At 45.2% G+C, this 20,256-nt stretch overlaps 2 protein-coding genes across 11 annotated transcripts in view; both read left to right on the top strand.

Moving 5' to 3' along the window:
• Positions 1-2,000, top strand: part of CENPE (centromere protein E) — a 38,947-nt gene extending 36,947 nt beyond the window's left edge. For all 6 annotated transcript variants that reach the window (XM_028743634.2, XM_028743630.2, XM_028743631.2 and 3 more), the window contains one exon: positions 1,770-2,000. In XM_028743634.2, coding sequence (XP_028599467.2) covers positions 1,770-1,888 — 119 coding nt within the window. In that variant the 3' untranslated portion in view covers positions 1,889-2,000. The remainder of the gene's footprint in view (positions 1-1,769) is intronic.
• A 2,658-nt stretch (positions 2,001-4,658) lies between these two features.
• BDH2 (3-hydroxybutyrate dehydrogenase 2) lies at positions 4,659-18,259 on the top strand. 5 transcript variants are annotated; one of them, XM_077933882.1, is made up of 11 exons: positions 4,684-4,771; positions 5,092-5,262; positions 5,911-6,052; positions 8,086-8,164; positions 10,203-10,299; positions 10,731-10,839; positions 12,447-12,507; positions 14,447-14,560; positions 14,738-14,796; positions 15,780-15,872; positions 17,610-18,259. In XM_077933882.1, the coding sequence occupies exons 3-11, from the start codon at positions 5,981-5,983 to the stop codon at positions 17,661-17,663; spliced, it is 738 nt and encodes a 245-aa protein (XP_077790008.1). In that variant the 5' UTR covers positions 4,684-4,771; positions 5,092-5,262; positions 5,911-5,980; the 3' UTR covers positions 17,664-18,259. The 5 variants fall into 5 exon arrangements, with proteins under 5 accessions (XP_028600067.2, XP_028600068.2, XP_077790009.1 ...); XM_028744234.2 differs by lacking the exon at positions 5,092-5,262 and having other exon boundaries at positions 4,659-4,771; XM_028744235.2 differs by lacking the exon at positions 5,092-5,262 and having other exon boundaries at positions 4,660-4,771; positions 5,973-6,052.
• The last annotated feature ends 1,997 nt before the right edge of the window (positions 18,260-20,256 follow it).

Below are 20,256 nucleotides of genomic sequence, written 5' to 3'. Positions count from 1 at the left end.
CGAGGCTTGGGGCGGCAGCCTGTCACCCGAAGCACGGGGAGCCCTTCGGAGAGCTCCCCTTGCTTTGGGCGAGTGCCTGCAAGCCTCCCGCGCCCGGCAGGAGGTCCCGCCGGGTGCGCGAGGCTTGGGGCGGCAGCCTGTCACCCGAAGCACGGGGAGCCCTTCGGAGAGCTCCCCTTGCTTTGGGCGAGTGCCTGCAAGCCTCGCGCGCCCGGCAGGAGGTCCCGCCGGGTGCGCGAGGCTTGGGGCGGCAGCCTGTCACCCGAAGCACGGGGAGCCCTCCGGAGGGCTTCCCCTGCTTCGGGCGAGTGTCTGCAAGCCTCGCGCGCCCGGCAGGAGGTCCCGCCGGGTGCGCGAGGCTTGGGGCGGCAGCCTGTCGCCCGAAGCACGGGGAGCCCTCCGGAGGGCTTCCCCTGCTTCGGGCGAGTGTCTGCAAGCCTCGTGCGCCCGGCAGGAGGTCCCGCCGGGTGCGCGAGGCTTGGGGCGGCAGCCTGTCGCCCGAAGCACGGGGAGCCCTCCGGAGAGCTCCCCTTGCTTTGGGCGAGTGTCTGCAAGCCTCGCGCGCCCGGCAGGAGGTCCCACCGGGTGCGCGAGGCTTGGGGCGGCAGCCTGTCGCCCGAAGCACGGGGAGCCCTTCGGAGAGCTCCCCTTGCTTTGGGCGAGAAGTCTCTGCTGCCCCGGGCGATCTTAAAATGTTGGCGGGCGGGAGCGAAGCGTTCGCTCCCGCCCCCCAGCATTTTAAAATCTCCCCGGGACAGCAGAGACTTCGCTCCCGCCCGCCAGCATTTTAAAATCGCCCCGGGACAGCAGGGGCTTTTAAAATGCTGGCGGTCGGCAGCAAAGCCCTCCTGTCCCCGGAGCTTGCGGGGCGGGAGGTGGGAAGAAGGGCTTTTTTTCCCACCGCCAGCCTTCAGAACAGCCTTCTGAAGGCTGGCAGTGGGAAAAAAGCCCTTGTTCCCCCCCCCCCCCCAGCCTTCAGAAGAGGTCGGGGAACAGACTGTCCCCGGACCTGGTCTGAAGGTGGTTTCCCTAGGAACGCATTAATTGATTTTCAATGCATTCCTATGGGAAACCGTGCATCGCAAGACGAAAAACTCGCAAGAAGAAAAAACTTGCGGAACGAATTAATTTCGTCTTGCGAGGCACCACTGTACAGCAATTTGTTGGCACTTGAGTTCAACTTGGAAATGTAATACTGAGCTGGGTACAAATCATATCTGCCTGTGACTCTTTAAACTGAGTCTGCAGCTGTACTAAATTAATATTTCAAGGTCTGAAATATAGTGGGGTTATGATTCGTATAAATCTCAAATCTCAACATCTTTTGAAAGCCTCGTTTTTAGCAGAGTTGCAGTGCACTTTCTGCCCTCGTTTGCCAGCCTTGGCAGTGTAATTCCTTAAACATCACTCCTAGTACAGTTTTTCATCTCCGCACCTCCAAAATGTGGCTCTCAGCTGCACAGGAGACATGATTTAATTGCAGGACATCCAACACAAAGCACACCAACAAATTTAAATGACACAAGTTCAGCTCATTGCCATTTTGAATTAGTACGGCTTATGAGCTTCAGTTGTCACAACAATTAACGGTGTGTGTTGTGCTACGCTTTATACAAAGGCCCAGAACCCTCTACCCACAAATGGTCATTCTCTTCTGAACAATTGTTTTGCCTTCTGGTTGTCTCTAATAATTACAGATGTCTTGAAAACATGTACTTGATTGCAGCCATTATTATTTAAACAGATGTCCACTATTCTTTCTCCAACAGACACAAAGTCTTCAGGTGTCCCGTCCACTGACACAGCAGCAGAGTCAACAGACAAAATTTTTAAGCAGCGTTTTGCAGGCTCAAACAATGACGATGTTTCTAAATGCAAGACACAGTAGCTGTCTTGATATTTTTGTGGACACAGGTTGATTAATAGATTTCCATCTTCTTTTGACTTCTTTATACTTATTTTTAATGTGTTTTAAAAAAATAAAGAATTGTTGTTGTTTAGTCGTGTCCGACTCTTCGTGACCCCATGGACCACAGCACGCCAGGCACTTCTGTCTTCCACTGCCTCCCGCAGTTTGGTCAAACTCATGCTGGTAGCTTCGAGAACACTGTCCAACCATCTCGTCCTCTGTCGTCCCCTTCTCCTTGTGCCCTCCATCTTTCCCAACATCAGGTTCTTTTCCAGGGAGTCTTCTCTTCTCATGAGGTGGCCAAAGTATTGGAGCCTCAGCTTCACGATCTGTCCTTCCAGTGAGCACTCAGGGGTGATCTCCTTAAGAATGGATACGTTTGATCTTCTTGCAGTCCATAAAAAATACCTTTGCACCAATATTTCTGTTGTTGAAACTGAAGTCATCTTTCTAAAGTGTGGTGGTACAGAGGTAAATTGAGACGTGTGTGAGCTCATCATGACAACCGCTCCGTAGCCACGTCTCCAAGGGGAGTCCAAAAATGTAGGCAGCTGTAATTGATCCCTGAGCTAGCAAAAGCTGGTATAGAGTGCTGGAATTTGGATCGGATGGCCTGGATTTGGGTTATTAATCTAGCCTCGTGCATGACTAGTCCTATGCACTGTTCTGTAGGGGGTTGGCGCCATTTAACTCGGTGCTTGCTTCTGACTAAAATAGGCTGTTTGTAGAGCTGTGAGCTTTAAACAAAGGTCTTCAGCCAGCAAGCAGTCTTGCAAAGTGTTAAATGGTTAGCATGAAGCAGAAATCCCATCTCTAACCTCTGCTCGAATATTTTCCCATTTCCCCTATGCTAGCTTTGAAAGCCTCGTTATCGCCTCGGTCACTTGCCGCAGCAAGGAGAATCCTATCAGTTTCCCCTGCCAGTTCATGCAAGGGATGGTCCTGAGTATCCCAGCATCCCCTTCACAAAGAGGAGTTCCGTGCATCCACATTGATGATCAACGCATATGGCCCTTCACACAGCTGAGATGGAACTGAGTTATGCAGCACGATCCACTCCCCTATTACATGGCCGGTAGAATATCACTGAGCCTCTTGTGCATGCCATGAACGCTGTTTTCCTTATGCTAAACTTGTGGTAGAAAGCTGAGTGTTTGTCTGGCATTACAACTCCACTGATACTGGTTCATCCTCCCTCTAAAGAAGTAAAAATATGTGAAGGCTAAATCCTAGATAAGACAGGCAACTCAAGGTTACCAAGCAATGAGTTACACAGCACATGTTAGCTTCCAGGGTCCCGTTGGTAAGCCTGCCATAGACAAAACATGCATTTTTTAAAAAGTTTCTATATAAGTGGTTCCCAAACTTCCATGGATCATTTGAAAATTGCTGAGGGTCTTTGTGCACCTTATTTGGCTTTTCGGCCTGTTGTAGCAATTGTAACATGCTGTGATGGGTAAATAGATGATCTTTAAATGCATTTTTATTGTTGCTTTGATTTCTTGTGTTTCATTGTACTACAGTTTGCATTCCATAGAAGTCAAATAATACCATAACGGCAATATGGGAAATTGAAAGAAGCAACAAAAAATATAATTAAAAATTTAAGTGAATATTAATGAAGCTCATGGACCACAATTTGGGAAACCTCTGTTCTAGAAGATAATGTATGACTGCAAATTGCTGATAAAAATCGGAAGCAAGGCCTAAGCAAGATTTTAATTTGGTGTGCTGATGGGCATTGGCAGAATACATGTGGATGTTTGCCTGAGTGTATGCAAGTTCCAGAATCTGCTTGTTTCCTTGTGAGGTAAATGAGTTTAGCCTGGTATAGAAATAAGCTTCCTTTTTTCTGATGGTTTACACAACCCTCAGCATGGTCTGCATTCCCTGAGATTCACCTTAGTATAACTGGCAACTGCCAATAGTAATAAAAATGAAAATAGGTAGATGTAGCACTTTCTCAGTCATGTCCTTCCCAAAGCCAGTATGGTGGAGCTTGCACATTCATATAATCTTTTCTTTTTAGAAGTAATTTATTGCTCTTCATTCAGTACAGTGGGCAGTATTCAACTAAATGTGTGAGAGTGGAGCGATTTCAGTTTGCGCCGTGGGAATTTTTCGCACTCCTCTCTACACATGCTCCACCTGCCCTCCCCAAATCTGCTCCAGGTGGTTGAGGGAGCCATGAGAACAGATTTAGGGGGTGCTGTATTAAATACAACCAGATGTGCCATAATTTTATCTAATTCATTTGTGTGGCATGGCCAACTCTGCTGAACAATTTTTATATAGCACAAAAAAATCTGACCTGTTAGCTACCCTGATCCTAGGATCTTGGTCAATCCATTTTGGCCAGAACTTTCGATGTGGATGACACACTTTTTAGACATGCATCATTTTGCAACACAGTAATTCAGTTTTACTAGCAAACACCAGGTTAAACTAACCCCTTTCCAGCCCCTGGAGTAGCATGGGGAGTGTCTGTGTGACACATCTACACACTGCAGCCGACACACCCAGTTTGGAAAGCTCTGGCTTAGCCTATCAACAGTAGCATGAATTAGAGATATATTAGACACATATTTAAACGCCTCCGGTTAATTGAAAGTGCCGTTTTGCCAGTTGTCTTTTTTCATAAGTAGCAGTCTGATGCCAACAGTCTTTTATTGCATTGCCATAAAGTAGCTTAACCCTAAACTTCACTAGATGGCAGTATTTACTTCTACCTCGGCAATGAACTATCTTAACTCGGAAGCAATTTGCCAGCACACTTGAGTCGAATCCCAGCATGCTCTGAAAAACACAAGTAACCGCCTCCTGGACAAAGGTCTCCAAAGAGGTCTTCACAGCACTCCTGAGGTAAATTTTTCCTCCATTCTTGTTCCTTTTCTTTACAAATAATAGACTCTTTCATTTGAGAATGGATTCTGGCAGATGAGAATTGTCTGCACTCTGGCAGTCTGTGTGTGTGCTGTTAACATAAGTAGCTTTGAATTATCTCTGCCTTTAGAAAAAGGTTTTGCCATGTGGAAAATAAGTAAAATAACCCATTCAGATGGGTGGCATATAAATAAAAAGAGGATTATTGTTGTTATTGTTAAATAAAGGACTCAAGGCAAATGTCTAGCCATATGCTTAACCAAGGAAGTCCTAATCCCGCTCCGTTCTGCCTTGGTCAGACCACACCTGGAGTACAGTGTCCAGTTCTGGGCAGCACAATTTAAGAAGGATGTTGACAAGCTGGAATATGTGCAAAGGAGGGCAACCATATATCTAAAGGACTGTCACATGGAGGATGAGACGAGCTTCTTTTCTCCTGCTCTGGAGGGTAGGACCCAAACTGAAGGAAGGTGAGGGAACCATGCCAAAGCACAAGAATGAAACAACGGGAACACTCTGAAAACCCCCTCACCCCCTTTCCTGCCAAGAGTCCACAATAGTCCCAAGACAGCTTTCTGTACATGCTCAGGAACCTCAACATGGGGCAGGACTCCTGAGGGAGGAGAAAGGAGGAGGGAACTGGAAAGGGGTATATATGCTTGTGCACATGACTGTGAACTTCGTGCATGCTTTTTGTGGACTATCACACTTGCTCCTTCTACCAGTTCATGGATGGTAGAAATAAAAAGCCTTTTCTCCTAAACTATTCCTTGAGTGTCTGTTGACTCCCACTTCCCTTTCCCAGGCACAATAAGTTACCAGGAAGGTGATTCCAACTCAACACCAGGAATAACTTTATGACAGCAAGAGCTGTTTGACAGCGGACGAGTCTCCCTTAGGAGGCTCTCCTTCCTTGGAGTCTCTGCTATCCCTCATACCGAGGAAACCAGACCTCCTGAAGTCTCGCACCTCTCCGAGCTTCTGGTGGCATGCAACAAATATATTAAAAGCAGTTGATCAGCTCCTAGTTACGCAAAAACAAAACCCTGCAAATATATTGAAATATGTGTGCGATTGGCTCTACAACCAGCATGAAAGATAATGTGCATTTCTTGCAGCTGTTCCTCCTGTAGTTGGCGCTGGTGAATCAGATACCACAATCTCTTTGAATCACCTACAGGGGGCACGATGGGCCGGCTGGATGGGAAGGTAATACTGATGTCTGCTGCAGCACAAGGAATTGGTCGAGCCACGGCTATTGTAAGTTCGGGAACTCTTACTGGGTTTGCTTTGGGTTGGGTTTTGTACAAATGCATCTGCAAGCAGCCGTCACGAAAGTACTTACGCTTGAATGTATTTAGATAGTGGTGAGGACTTGAGCGGGAGAGTACCTAAGCCAGGGGTTGGCAAGGTTTACCTTGCCTGGGCCGGTTCACTGCCGCGGAGCCCCCTCCGTGGGCTGGAGTAAGAGTGCGTGCCGGCAATTTTCTGCATCTGCGCAGAGGCAATTTCCGGTGTCCGCGTCTGTGCGGACATGATTTCTGGTGCCGCAAAAGTGAGTCCCCCGTGTCACGCTGTGCCAGTTTAGCTCAGCGTGCGGGGACTTGCCGAGTGTGTGGCTTGTGGGCCAGTTAAACAACCCCCAAGGGCTACTTGTGGCCCATGGGCCTTAGGTTGCCTACCCCTGACCTAGGGGTTGGCGCAGGCCATGGGGGGTGCAAAAAATCATGCCTCTCCACTCTAGTTTGGAGTGGCTAGAAGGCCATCTATCCGTGTGTGTCAGGAGTTCAGCCTACACTCGAGTAGGACCCTGAACTGGACACATGCCCGACTGGCATGTTCCCTCCCTCCTGGTCAATTGTTCAGGAGCTTCATAAGCTTTCTTCAGCCCAAACATCACAGCGACCGATGCCAACCGACACACTGGCACACTTAGGGATCTGCAGAGTATGCACATCATGCACGTGGCAGACCTCAGCAACTCAGCGTTTTGGCTAATCTACTTTACATATAAACACACACGGAGCACTGCAACATGGTTCCTTCTCTCTCTAGCATCAGACAGCAAAGAGAAAGAACAAAGGACAATAGTCCCACTTCATGGAACACAGTAACACAAACATCCTGTCTCCGTCACTTCCCAGTCTGTGGAGTCAAAACATACCACGTCATGTGAAAGACAAAAATCCCATGACTGCAGTCATGGAGCAGGAATTCTAACACTGTGCTCCCTTGGCTGCCCCTCCGCTGCTCTGGGCAAGGCATCCAGGCTCCTCTGGGTTCCTCGTTGGAGGCAGCCAGTCGCTGGCGTGGGCCATCACAGCAACTCTGCAGCAACTTCCCCAGTCTCTATTAGAAGTGTGAGCTGTCCTTGGAAAGGGTGTAAGGGATATGGTGCCAAATGCCAATACAGCTCCTTGCCAAGGGCACAAGGGAGCCTCGTTAAGCCTCCGCTCTGAGGGAGGGAAGAAATCACAAAGGGGAAATCTTCAAGCAATCAGAGCTATAGATTTTAAACCAGGGAAGGGGAACCAATGGCGCTAAAACACTATTGGACTCCTGCTCTCATCAGCCCAAACCAACCTGTCCAATCACAGAATTGTAGAGTTGTAAGAGACCCTAGTTCAACCCCCTGCAATGCAGGGATGTCAGCTAAAGCATCCATGACAGGTGGCCATCCAACCGCTGCTTACAGTAAAAAGAACCTGAAGGAAGGAGAGTCCATGAACACTTGTGGGAGTCCGTTCCGCTGTCAAACAGCTCTCGCAGTCAGAAAGTTCATATTTATCACACCTCTTAATTCTATTCTGTCTTAATTCATATTTATCACACCTCTTAATTCTATTCTGTTAATTTCTTTAAAAACTTGCTGTTTATTGCTCAGTAGGATTATCTAAAGATGTCTCAGGTCTCCCTTGGAGCACAAATGACTAGCATAATATTTTTTTTGCTTTCAGAAAAGCTGGTCTGTGAAAATGCCTTCGTATTTAGGCACAGAATATTCCAAATACAAAAATATTTTATTTATTTATTTCACATAATTTATATGCCACTTGATTGTGACAACAACAATAGAGGTTTGATTGGACTATAAATGCAGTGAGAGGATGTGTCATTTGAATCCAATTCTTTGAGAAATCAGTCTTACCTAACTCTGTGTTTGATGTTTTGGTGGTAGCTCCTCACAACGATGAGAACATTATCAAACCAGCTAACTATCCATGGCAGCTAAGAGGCAGAGCCCATGTTTTAATCTGTTCAGATATTAACTACATTTGGTTTGGTTTTGAAAGGCTTTTGCAAAGGAAGGAGCCAAGGTCATTGCTACAGATATCAATGAATCCAAACTCAGAGAACTGGAAGCCTATCCAGGTATTTCTTTAGTTATTTTAAGCCTGAGCCTGTTTCAGATTTTGGATGGATTTGGGGAGTGGAGTAGAGTAGAGCAGAACAGAAATATACCTTCCGAAGAGCAATTGGGATGGGGTGTCCAATACATTTCACGTTTAAAGGTGAATTTACCTAATTTGCAGAATTTGAAACAAGATGTCCATTGAAATCCGCGCTTTTCTGAATTTTGCAGAGAAGTTCTGCAGCCAAGTAATGTGTACATAAATGCATATACTAGTGTAAAGTGCACATATAAATATATATAATAGTGAAAATAACATGCAGAAATGCATTTTATTAGAAAAGGGAAGAGTGGAGCGCAAGGAGTTTTGAATTACTATTATTTTTTTAAAATGCTTTGTGCACCTGTATCTAATCTTGCCCCCTTCTAAAATTTATTTATTGGTGTGTGTTTTTCTTTTTGTAAGAAAATAATAAAAATAAGGGGTGTTTTCAGGGCGGTGGAGGGTGTGTGAGCTGTGTCCCCTTGGTACAGTGGTGGAGGAAATGCTCTGTGGTGGGGGGGTCAAAATTGTGGGGGTCAAGGAGGGTCAGTTGGAGGGACTGAGAAATGTCCCTATTTTCATCTGAGGAATGCTGGAGGGTATGACTCGTATCTTTGTACTCTGTAAGGTTTGCTTCCAAGTAAAACATGTGTTGTAGGTACTTTATAAAATTAGCCTTGAACGCTGCTGGGTTTGCCAGCAAATTCCCAATCCAATTCCCTTGCCTTTGAAAATAAAAAATAAAAATCCTAACCTACATTGTTAACTGAACCCTTTCAGAGCATTGCCTGGCTTCAGATAAATCCAAGTTTTGTAGCAAAGAAATAAAGCTTAATAGCATTTTCTGTCATCTGTATTACTCAGCAATAATGGTTTGATTATAGTTATTAAGCTGCTGACACCTGAGTAGTGTTAATTTTCTTTTGTTAAACTCTGATGGATGCAGAAAAACAACAACACTTTTTCTACTGAAGGAAATTATTCATCAAGATTCAGGTGGAGCTGTGTGCATTAGGCCTATATTTACAGTGATTTAATATACTTTGAGGACAGCTCACCGATGGGGATGAAAGCCACCCACTTAGAGCTGGGAGAATTTCTGCAAAACGTGATCACGTTGCCCCTGGAAGTCCTGTTGACTTTAATGGAAATATATTGACATTCTAGCCCCTTTCGCAACTTCTCATCACTTGAAGATGTCTTGGAAGAAGGGCATGAATATGCGCACTGACCGCACTTCATGCACAGAGCCAAGGGCCCGAAAAAGGGTGCTCCTCTCTGCATACAATCCTACACAAGTGAGTGCTTCATGTGATGGAGAACCCTGTACAACTGAGCTTCTAGCTCTACAGAACACTTTGTTGTTGTTTAGTCATGTCCGACTCTTCGTGACCCCATGGACCAGAGCATGCCAGGCACTCCTGTCTTCCACTGCCTCCCGCAGTTTGGTCAGACTCATGTTTGTAGCTTTGAGAACACTGTTCAGCCATCTCGTCCTCTGTCGTCCCCTTCTCCTTGTGCCCTCCATCTTTCCCAACATCAGGGTCTTTTCCAGGGAGTCTTCTCTTCTCATGAGTTGGTCAAAGTATTGGAGTCTCAGCTTCAGGATCTGTCCTTCCAGTGAGCACTCAGGGCTGATTTCCTTAAGAATGGATAGGTTTGATCTTCTTGCAGTCCATGGGACTCTCAAGAGTCTCCTCCAGCACCATAATTCAAAAGCATCAATTCTTCGGCGATCAGCCTTCTTTATGGTCCAGCTCTCACTTCCATTCATCACTACTGGGAAAACCATGGCTTTAACTATAAGGTTCCTGGAGCAGGAACTGGCATGCCACTCCAGTATCCCTGCCAAGAAAACTCCATGGACAAAGGCAACAGGCAGAACACTTACATGAATTAATTTGTATGTGCAGAGTCGCTCACTGCACAGATGTGTACATACATGCAAGGTAATCATCCTTTATCATGAAATCAAAACAATATTGCCTATTCTGATATGCTGATTTCCTCAACAGGCATCCAGGTTCGTGTGCTGGATGTCACCAACAAAGAACAAATTGAAAAACTGGCCAAGGAAGTGATGAGAATTGACGTTCTATGTAATATTGCAGGGTAAGCTGCCGTCGTGGGTCAATTGCCTTTCTCAATGTGCTTTTTAAAACAGAAGCACTGGGCTTTCAAACAGCCCCACACTGTGCTTTGAAGTCCCAATAATTGGAGCTTCAGAGCTCAGCACTGCCTGATGTTACTATGACCCTCGTGGTCCCTTCCAACTCAACAATTCTATGAAAAGTGGGCAACGTGGCCCACCTGTCAAATTTGACCCTGCAAGGGTGAGGAGATGAAAGTTTAGCCCACTGACCAGGAAAAGATATATCCACCCAGGTATATGGCTTTAGAAGCTTTGACAACATAAGCAGTATAAAAATAACTGAAATAAAATAAAAGCTGCAAAGCCTGGACAACTTCAGCTGCTGAGGGTATATTTGAAAAGCCCTGAGAGCACAGGAAAAACCTGTTGTTCCTTGTGTCTTTTATGCCAGATTTGTCAGTACTGGGACCATTTTGGAATGTGAGGAAAAAGACTGGGATTTCACTATGAACGTCAACGTTCGCAGTATGTATCTGATGATCAAAACATTCCTGCCTAAGGTAAGGCCAACATGCTGTTCTCTTATCCTTTAGAGGTGTAGCTCACTGTGTGTTCAGTAAAGGGCTAGTAAAAGTGATGTAGGAGGAAAAGGAGCCAGGCCAAAATAATATTTGCAGCTTACAATTCTCAGAGTGGTTTCACAATCCATCTCTCTTCCCAGGGAACTCTGGGAATTGTAGCACTTTTGGGGGGATACGAGTCTCCTAACAACTCTCAGTGCCTTTAGCAAACAATACTTCCCAGGATTTATTGGGGGAAGCCATGACTGTTTAACCTGGTATGATTCTGCTTTAAATATATAATGCAGATGGGGCCTTAGTCTAACCTCCTCCTGACTAATAAATTAATTTTTTTGAGTTATTTACTGTACCATACCCACTAACAAGGGACAGGGGTGACACTGTGGGTTAAACCACAGAGCCTAGGACTTGCCGATCAGAAGGTCGGCAGTTCGAATCCCTGCGACGGGGTGAACTCCTGTTGCTCGGTCCCTGCTCCTGCCCACCTAGCAGTTCGAAAGCATGTCAGAGTGCAAGTAGATAAATAGGTACTGCTCCGGCGGGAAGGGAAACGGCATTTCCGTGCATTGTTCTGGTTTGCCAGAAGCGGCTTAGTCATGCTGGCCACATGACCCGGAAGCTGTACACCGGCTCCCTTGGCCAGTAAAGCGAGATGAGCGCCACAACCCAGAGTCGGCCACGACTGGACCTAATGGTCAGGGGTCCCTTTACCTTTACCCAGTAACAAATTTTCTGAAGCATTTCTTCTGGGGGCCCTCCACACTAGTGTTTTATTGCAAGTGTGTTCTGCAACATGGTTTTGACCATTGTTCATTACTGGATTAATTCTGCTTTGGTGTGTGTTGTGATACTCCCCCAATGCTATCACATTATTGCTGTCCAGAGAGACTATAGTGCGTCCAAGGTGGGAAACACACCCCACCCAAAAAAAATCCCTCAGGACATTTGGGACATAAAAAGTGAGAGAATTTCAGCAGGAAGTTGCAGGATATGGACTGATAGGAAATGAAGCAATGTGGCTGTCCCAAGACTTTTGCGGGTGCAAAGAGCATTGGAAACAGAATCACATAGGACCATCGTGAGCAAATGTGCAAATGAAAGGATGGTTTGGAATTATCCTGTCATGGGACAGCTTATCATGCCATCAGTTTTAATGAAATAATGTGAGAGCAGAGAACCATACTACGTATTCCATCGCTGGCCACAAGACTCGTGGCATGAGACCAACAGCATATGGATCTTTCATTTGCCCATCAAATATGTGTTCATACTTCTATGATCTTTGTGTGTGAAGTTTAAAGCATCTGTCAAAAGCTTTCTTTTTCAGTTCAATTGCACCTTTTAAAAAAAGAAAAGATAAACTACATTTGTGAACCCAAAGTTCAATTTAATTGTTTAAAATGACACAGTATTACATTAATGTCTTGCTTGCGGGCTTCCCATAGGCTTCTGGTTGGCCACTGTGAGAACAGGATACTGACCTAGACTGGCCTTTCTTTCCCCTGATCCAGCAAGGCTTTTCTCATAGTCATCTGTCTGGTGTTCTTGTGGCGTCAAAACATTTTGTGTTTGCATTTTTTAAATAGATGCTGGCGGAAAAATCTGGCAACATTATCAACATGTCTTCTGTGGTATCTAGTATCAAAGGTCAGTAGCTTCGCAGTTTAAGCACAGCAAGGTTCATGGCATCCTTACCTTACTTTACACACTCTAAGGCATATTTTTAAATGGACTGGTATCTGTGATGTAGGATATTTGGGGGCTATGTCCTTCTGGTGTCCTGCTGGTCTAATACACATCTAAGGGTCATTTCACATGAATATCTGTTTTCATCTTGTCTGGTGGGGACTATGTATTCTTAGATGCAAAAAAGCCCCACATTTTATGAAGGTTTATCACTGCAGGAACTACTTGCTGTCTTTTAGGATGTTAAAGATTTGTTTCAAAATGTTCCTATGTAATTTGATTATTGTGAGTTGCCATGGGCTTCCTTGGAATGGGGAAGCAGGTTATGAGTTTGACATGACAAAACCAAGTTTTCACTATGCAGGACATTGCATACCGTTTCTTATTTTCTTATATTATTGACTTATCATAAACGTATGAGGAAACTAACATGTTAACCATACAAACAATAACAGAACCATACACAGAGCATATCCAGTATAACAAAAAATAATAATTAGAGATGTAGTTGCATATAGCCAAGTTTTTAAGATGAGTCTATATAGCCCAGCCACAATGAGGAGTGGCATTTCTGACCTTTAAAGCAAGCTGCTGTCAGCTTTAGGGAAGCTCCATAAATACTAGGTCTGCCACATCCATTACATTTTGATGCCTATAGTGGCTTCTTAGAGCCAAGGCTGCACTCTGGAAACATCTGCCTCTGCTTATCACTTGTACCATGGCAAGCATCACTAAGTGTGTCCAAGATGGTATTGCCATTGCTGATGTATTCTTGTCAATGCTAGAACACTAATAATATAGTGCACCTAAATTTGTTTGGCAATCTGTTTAAGCTTCCTTTTGTTGTGGGATGAGAACTGCCAAGAATGAAGCATCAGACTTGGAGCAGGAATGGGTGACATTTGGGCATCCAGATAATAATATATAATAATAATTATTTATTATTTATACCCCACCCATCTGGCTGGGTTTCCCTGGCCACTCTGGGCAGCTTCCAACAGAATATTAAAATACAATAGTCTAGTAAACATTAAAAGCTTCCCTAAACAGGGCTGCCTTCAGATGTCTTCTAAAAGTGTGGTAGTTGTTTTTCTCTTTGACATCTGGTGGGAGGGCGTTCCACAGGGCGCTGCCACTACCAAGAAGGCCCTCTGCCTGGTTCCCTGTAACTTGGCTTCTCGCAATGAGGGAACCGCCAGAAGGCCCTCGGCGCTGGATCTCAGTGTCTGGGCAGAACGATGGGGGTGGAAACGCTCCTTCAGGTACACTGGACCGAGGCTGTTTAGGGCTTTAAAGGTCAGCACCAACACTTTGAATTGTGCTTGGAAACATACTGGGAGCCAGTGTAGGTGTAGTGTTATGTAGTCTCAGTGGCTGCTCCTAGTCACCAGTCTAGCTGCCGCATTCTGGATTAGTTGTAGTTTCCGGGTCACTCCAACTTCCATCGTCTCTGCCCATCATCCAAGCTGGCTGGGGCTGATGGGGGTTGTGGTCCAACCATGTGTGGAGGGCCACAGGTATCTTACAGCCTTGCTTTTATGGGTTGACCAGGGGAGAGGCAAAACTGGGGTGACCTCCCAACATCTGCGAGTAATAGAAACCTTAGGTAGAAATGGAACAGCTGGAGAAATGGGGTCTAAATAGTGCATGGCAATATTCACAGGGGCACTGAATGCAAACACACACACACACACACACACAAGCTTTCTTATATAAAAATCAATCTTTGTGCAATATGTTTTTAGAAGAGAACAGGGAATAGAAGTTCAGCTCATCACAAGACTATTTAGCGACAGCCAATCAGAAGGCAGAATGAAGGCTATACAGAGATGCAAAATGAACTTTTGTGTTCTTTGGTATGATTTGATTTCCTGATTCCCACCCCTGACCTCTTTCTCAGGAGCTGTTAAGAGGTGTGTCTATGGTACCTCAAAGGCAGCAGTTATTGGACTTACCAAATCCATAGCTTCGGACTTCATTGGGGAAGGAATCAGATGCAACTGTGTTTGTCCTGGTAAGAAGCACCCCACCATCTTTCTTCTGTTTGCAAGTTTGTGCAAAGGCATCTAAAGTTTACATTTCAAGGGTGAAGCCCTCTGGGCTATTTATTAATGTAACTAATATTTTCAGACAGAGGAGTTGCAATTGAAATACATGAGGCCATTTAATTAATGTTTGGGTATTTTCTTAGGCACTATTGACACTCCTTCTCTGCAGGAGAGAATCCAGGGCAGCCCTGATCCAGAACAGGTGGGCAATACAATTTCATTTTTTGCATTATGACACACAATCCAGCAGTGATAAGTTATTTAAAGCACCTTCGTTCTCCACAGGCTGCTTCAAAACATTCATTTTTCACCATTTTGTACCTGGGATTTATAACAACAGAGTAAAAAGTAGATTAAAATGTAAAAAGTAAATAGATCCTCCTCACCTCTTAATGTAGATAACTTATTCACTGCAAGTCTTTTTTGCAGAATGTATTAATTGGCTTTGTTTGGCCATCATAGTAAACTATGGTTTATTCATAAACAATACCATAGTTGGTTGTAATGGGAATGAGCCTAGCCCTACCTGTAGGCTTATGTACTCCCTGATCCTCCTCTTGTTTCCAATTTGCATTAACTATAGTTAAGCACTAATAAACCACAATGATTTGAACTATGATTTGTTTGCAACAAGCCAACTTCAAACCATGGTTTGTGAAGATGGCTTGTTGCAAGCAAACCATCGTTAATATTAGCCTGTTTTGTCAGATAACACAACTGGCTGTGGCTATTCAAAAGCAGAAGAGAAAGCTTTTGTCTGTAAGAGGATTATAAGGGAAGTTCGTGAGTCTGTGGCAGAGCTAGGCTTGCCTAAACGCAACAACTAAGCTCACAACCCTATCGTTTAGAAGGGGCAGAATTCTCTTTTGCCTGTTGGCAGCTGTTGCTTTTCTTAAGTGCAGCCTCCGTGGAGAACCACTACGCATCCTTTATAAATATTGACATCTCTTGACCCCATGTACAGGTTACCTTGGCGGTTAGATGTCTCAATTTGCCTTGGCTTTCCCCTTTATTTTCTTTGAACAGTATCTTGGGAACAACATTCGCATGGAAGTTTGATACACTTCCAAATGATCTGGGTGTGGATTCAAAGTATCACATGATGAAAAATAACACTAGGGGAAAGTCCTGTGTTTGAGAACCACGACTAGGCTTATTGATGCAGCGAATGCTTTTTATCTCCAGGCGCTGAAAGACTTTATGGCCAGGCAAAGGATAGGTAGGTTTGGGACAGCTGAAGAAGTAGCCCACCTGTTTGTATACCTGGCTTCCGATGAAGTAAGTACAATGGGTCAGCCACATGGCAGTACACCAGGTTGTCTGAAATAGTCCTTCTTTAACAGCTAGTGCCAAAAGCTTCTCTTTGTTGACCTGAGATAATGTGTTTCCAGGGCCCACCCTATTCCCTTGACTGTAATCGGTTTCAGCTGTTTCAATAATATAGAACTGGGTGGGGGTCCTCAGGCCCACTCTGTCTGGCCCCCAGAACAAGCCACAGGCCCCATTGCTCACCAATCCTTGTTTGAGTGCTTTTGACTGGCTGGAATGGTTCCTTGAACTCTTATTTGTCTAGAAGGAGGGTAGAGAGGGGTGTTTGTATAGCAAACTCATGGCACCAAGATAAAGTGTTCGTTTGTTGTTCCAGCCACTCAGAACCTTTAATTTGAAGCAAGTAATGTTAGCGAGGTGGGGTTTTGAATCCCAAACTGTGTCAGCGAGTCGGAGGGGTGGGCAGAGGAGGCTGGTGGGACAGGATGGTCCAGGCAAAGGGGTCAGCGATTTGTGGGGTTGTGCCACCCGTGAGGAAGGAGCCAGAGGAAAGAGCCTGGGCAGTCAGGGACCGGAGGAGAGGAGGTTGGGGGAGAGTTGAAGGAAGCCGAAGAGGGGGAAGAGGCAGCCCCAGAGAGAGATGGACCATTAGAAGTTCCTCCATCTCCTCCCTCAATGACTCCAAGGACAAGGGAGGGTTTGCTGTGACGGAAGCAGCTGGAGCTGCCACAGGAGCTGCCAGTTGCTTATGTGCACCATGTCAGATGTGGGTGTATGTGGTTGTGTTGTTGCATCCCTGGTGTGTCTCTTCCTTGCACCTTAGGAACAGATGTAATCAAAGTGCTTTGCCAGTAAAGAACTATGCTTTCCATTGCTTGTCCCCACCCGGGCTGGGTGTGCTCAGGACAAACTGTAGTTGCAATCCCTACTATTTAAGACCCTTGCACAATTGTCTCAAACTCTTCCTCCCTCTGCTGCCTTGCCCCATCCAGTGAGAGCCAAACTAAGCATGACAGAATCAATGCAATGAGCAATGTACTGATGTTAATGGAAGCTGGTGTCGTGACTGGGCCCAGTGCTATCAAGTGAAGGCAGTGGAGCCTGCTCATAATCTAGCAGATCCTGGGTCGTCTCAGTCCCATCTGCACAAGGCCCCATTTTGGGGATTTTCACAGGCTAAGGTAAAGGGACTCCTGACCATTAGGTCCAGTCATGACCGACTCTGGGGTTGCGGCGCTCATCTCGCTCTATAGGCCGAGGCAGCCGGCGTACAGCTTCCGGGTCATGTGGCCAGCATGACTAAGCCGCTTCTGGCAAACCAGAGCAGTGCACGGAAATGCCATTTACCTTCCCGCTGGAGCGGTACCTATTTATCTACTTCCACTTTGACGTGCTTTCAAACTGCTAGGTTGGCTGGAGCAGGGACCAAGCAACGGGAGCTCACCCCATCATGGGGATTCGAACCGCCAACCTTCTGATCGGCAAGTCCTAGGCTCTGTGGTTTAACCCACAGCGCCACCCGCATCCCTACTGCTGGTAATCTACCTCCACTTCCAGCCCCGCCTAAACAGGATTTAGATTGCGGCCTTAATACTTTTACAATTGTCATTTAGTCATATGGAGTTCAATCAGCTTCTGAAACATTTCATGTTGGTTGGGACCACTACATTTATAGTACTGTATTTATTGAGGACACAATGACTTGAATTATGCTATATGCTCAAACTTTGTCCTTGCTTTCTTCAGTCAGCATTCATGACTGGCCGGGAGTACATCATCGATGGAGGCTGGAGCATGTGACCTGGTACCTGGAGATTTCTGTTTGCAAATGCTGAACGCCAGAACTCGCAACGGTTTTAATGCCTAAAATGAACAATTTAATCAACCGTCTAATAGGTGCTAATCCAGTCTTTCTCTACGCAATGGATTTGTTTTACATTTTGTTTCTCATTTATCATGACATCTTCACTCCAGCTTTTGTGTCCACTTCAATCAGATGCATGTAATCCTAAATTGCTAGGTGTGTGCACTCATGCATGCACATAGTGGGATGGGGGAGGATCCAGAAGAGTGAGGTCAGAGGCAAATCAGGAGCATAAAGAACAAACGCTGCCAATTGCATAAAGCAAAAAGCGTTAGTGATGGCAACAGAAGCATCCTGGCATTAATAAAATGATTAATACAAGAGATGGAATCAAAAACCCTGATCTCACTTCTAAGTCATAGAATTTGATTTCCGAAATCTATTGTAATTCAACATATTTATGCTGGAGCATTCTTTGATGAACTATGTGGCCCTTTCAGTTCCACAATTACGTGGTGTGCCTTTCTTCCAGAATGGCTACATGCTATTGCCTTACAAGTGCCTAATAAAGTTAATTCCACTACCAGTTAAATGTAGTTCTTTTCAGTTCCATGCATGTGCGGGTACAACCCTGCTTCCTCTTGTAGAACACGGAGAGCCATCGGAATTAAGGAAGGCTGTGGAAAGTGATGGCTAAAAACAGGCTTTTAATAATTGCTGGTTGGAAATAAAAAGGAAGGCTTAAGCTGCTTGCAGTGCCTCTCTTTTCGCTTTTCCTCAAAAGATATAACAGGCTTACCATGTACTCAAACTGTTTTTCCCGTCTCACTGTGCAGAGATTGCTAAGCTTGTGCCAGACTTGTGTCTGGGATTGGTGCAGGGTAAAAGAACTGGGTGGTGCTGGAGGAGACTTGAGAGTCCCATGGACTGCAAGAAGATCAAACCTATCCATTCTTAAGGAAATCAGCCCTGAGTGCTCACTGGAAGGACAGATCCTGAAGCTGAGGCTCCAATACTTTGGCCACCTCATGAGAAGAGAAGACTCCCTGGAAAAGACCCTGATGTTGGGAAAGATTGAGGGCACAAGGAGAAGGGGATGACAGAGGACGAGATGCATGGATAGTGTTCTTGAAGCTACCAGCATGAGTTTGACCAGACTGCGGGAGGCAGTGGAAGACAGAAGTGCCTGGCATGCTCTGGTCCATGGGGTCATGAAGAGTCGGACACGACTAAACGACTAAACAACAACAACAAAAGAACTGGGTACATCTGAAAAACAGCCGCCTTGCTTTAGTAGCAGACCTTATAATTCAGAGAGGGGAGTGTCTTTTTACACAGGGCCACATGCCCGTATCTGGCAGAGGCAACAGTGGACACAGCAGTGATTGTAAATTTCGCCTTTGTATAGAAAGGTAGTTTCCACACGCACACAAACACACCTTTCCATCAAAGGAAGCAAGAGGCATCATCAGTGCTGCAGGACACATTCCACCCAGGCAAAAATGCATGAAGCAAGGCCAGTAGCAGTGGTGGCCTGGGGAGAATCTCACAGGCTAGAGAAGCTTGGAAAGGGGCTGCATTTGAACCCTGGGCCAGAAGCTTCCCACCCATGGAATAATGATTACACAAGAGCAGTCAGTAGGAGACAATATTTACCTAAGTGGACCAATGGCCCATGTTGGTGGAAGGCCACTTCAGGTATTGATTTGTTCAACATCTCATAACATGAAACTGTGGGAAGAGGTCCATCCCATTGCTACTCTGTGAAGGAGCTTTCGTTTCCATACTCATCCTTTTCACAAAGGATTTCAGAGCTCCTCTGACATTTAAGTAAATTAATGTGATACATTAAGGCTGCAGTGGAGGGGATGCTTGCTGTTTTATTAATGGACCGGTATGTGTAAGAACAAATAAACATGAAAACAAATGCATCTTCCCTAGCAAACAAAGCAAACCCTAATACTCTAGGGTGAAAGGTTCTAACTTAATTTGCCTAATGGTCATCTGGTCCAGCAACCTGTTCTCAGAGGCCAACCATATGCCACAAGCAAGACATAAATGCAATAGCACCACCCACGTAACTCCCAGCAACTGGAAGAACCTACGTTGTGTGTACACTCTATACCTTTAAAGCATATTATTTCTCAAAGAATTCTGGGTACTGTAGTTCACTCCCTCACAGTTACAATTCTCAACAATCCTGAACAAACTACAGTGCCCAGTATTCCTTGAGGGGAGGAATGTGCTTCAAATATGTTTTAAGGGTATAGTGTGTACACTGCTGGCCGGTAGACAATGCAACTCTTATTCTCCATGAATTTGTCTTAACCTGCCTCCCTTTTAAAAAGCAATTTAGTAGCGACCACTGCATCCTGTGGCAGACTGTTTAACTTTCCTTGCCACGTTTGCTTTCTACCTGCAACAAATGCTTCGAGTGCCTCTTTTAAATAATTATTATTATTATTATTATTTATACCCCGCCCATCTGGCTGGGTTTCCAACAAAATATTAAAATACAATAGTCTATTAAACATTAAAAGCTTTCCTAAGCAGTGTTTCCTGAGGCCCCAATGTGTGACATGATGCAGT

This window comes from Podarcis muralis, chromosome 9 (genome assembly GCF_964188315.1).
Source record: "Podarcis muralis chromosome 9, rPodMur119.hap1.1, whole genome shotgun sequence".
In the NCBI taxonomy this organism is placed as follows: Eukaryota; Metazoa; Chordata; class Lepidosauria; order Squamata; family Lacertidae; genus Podarcis; species Podarcis muralis.
The sequence above is the reverse complement of the archived record's forward strand: the minus strand, read 5'-3'. Positions and strand labels throughout refer to the sequence as shown.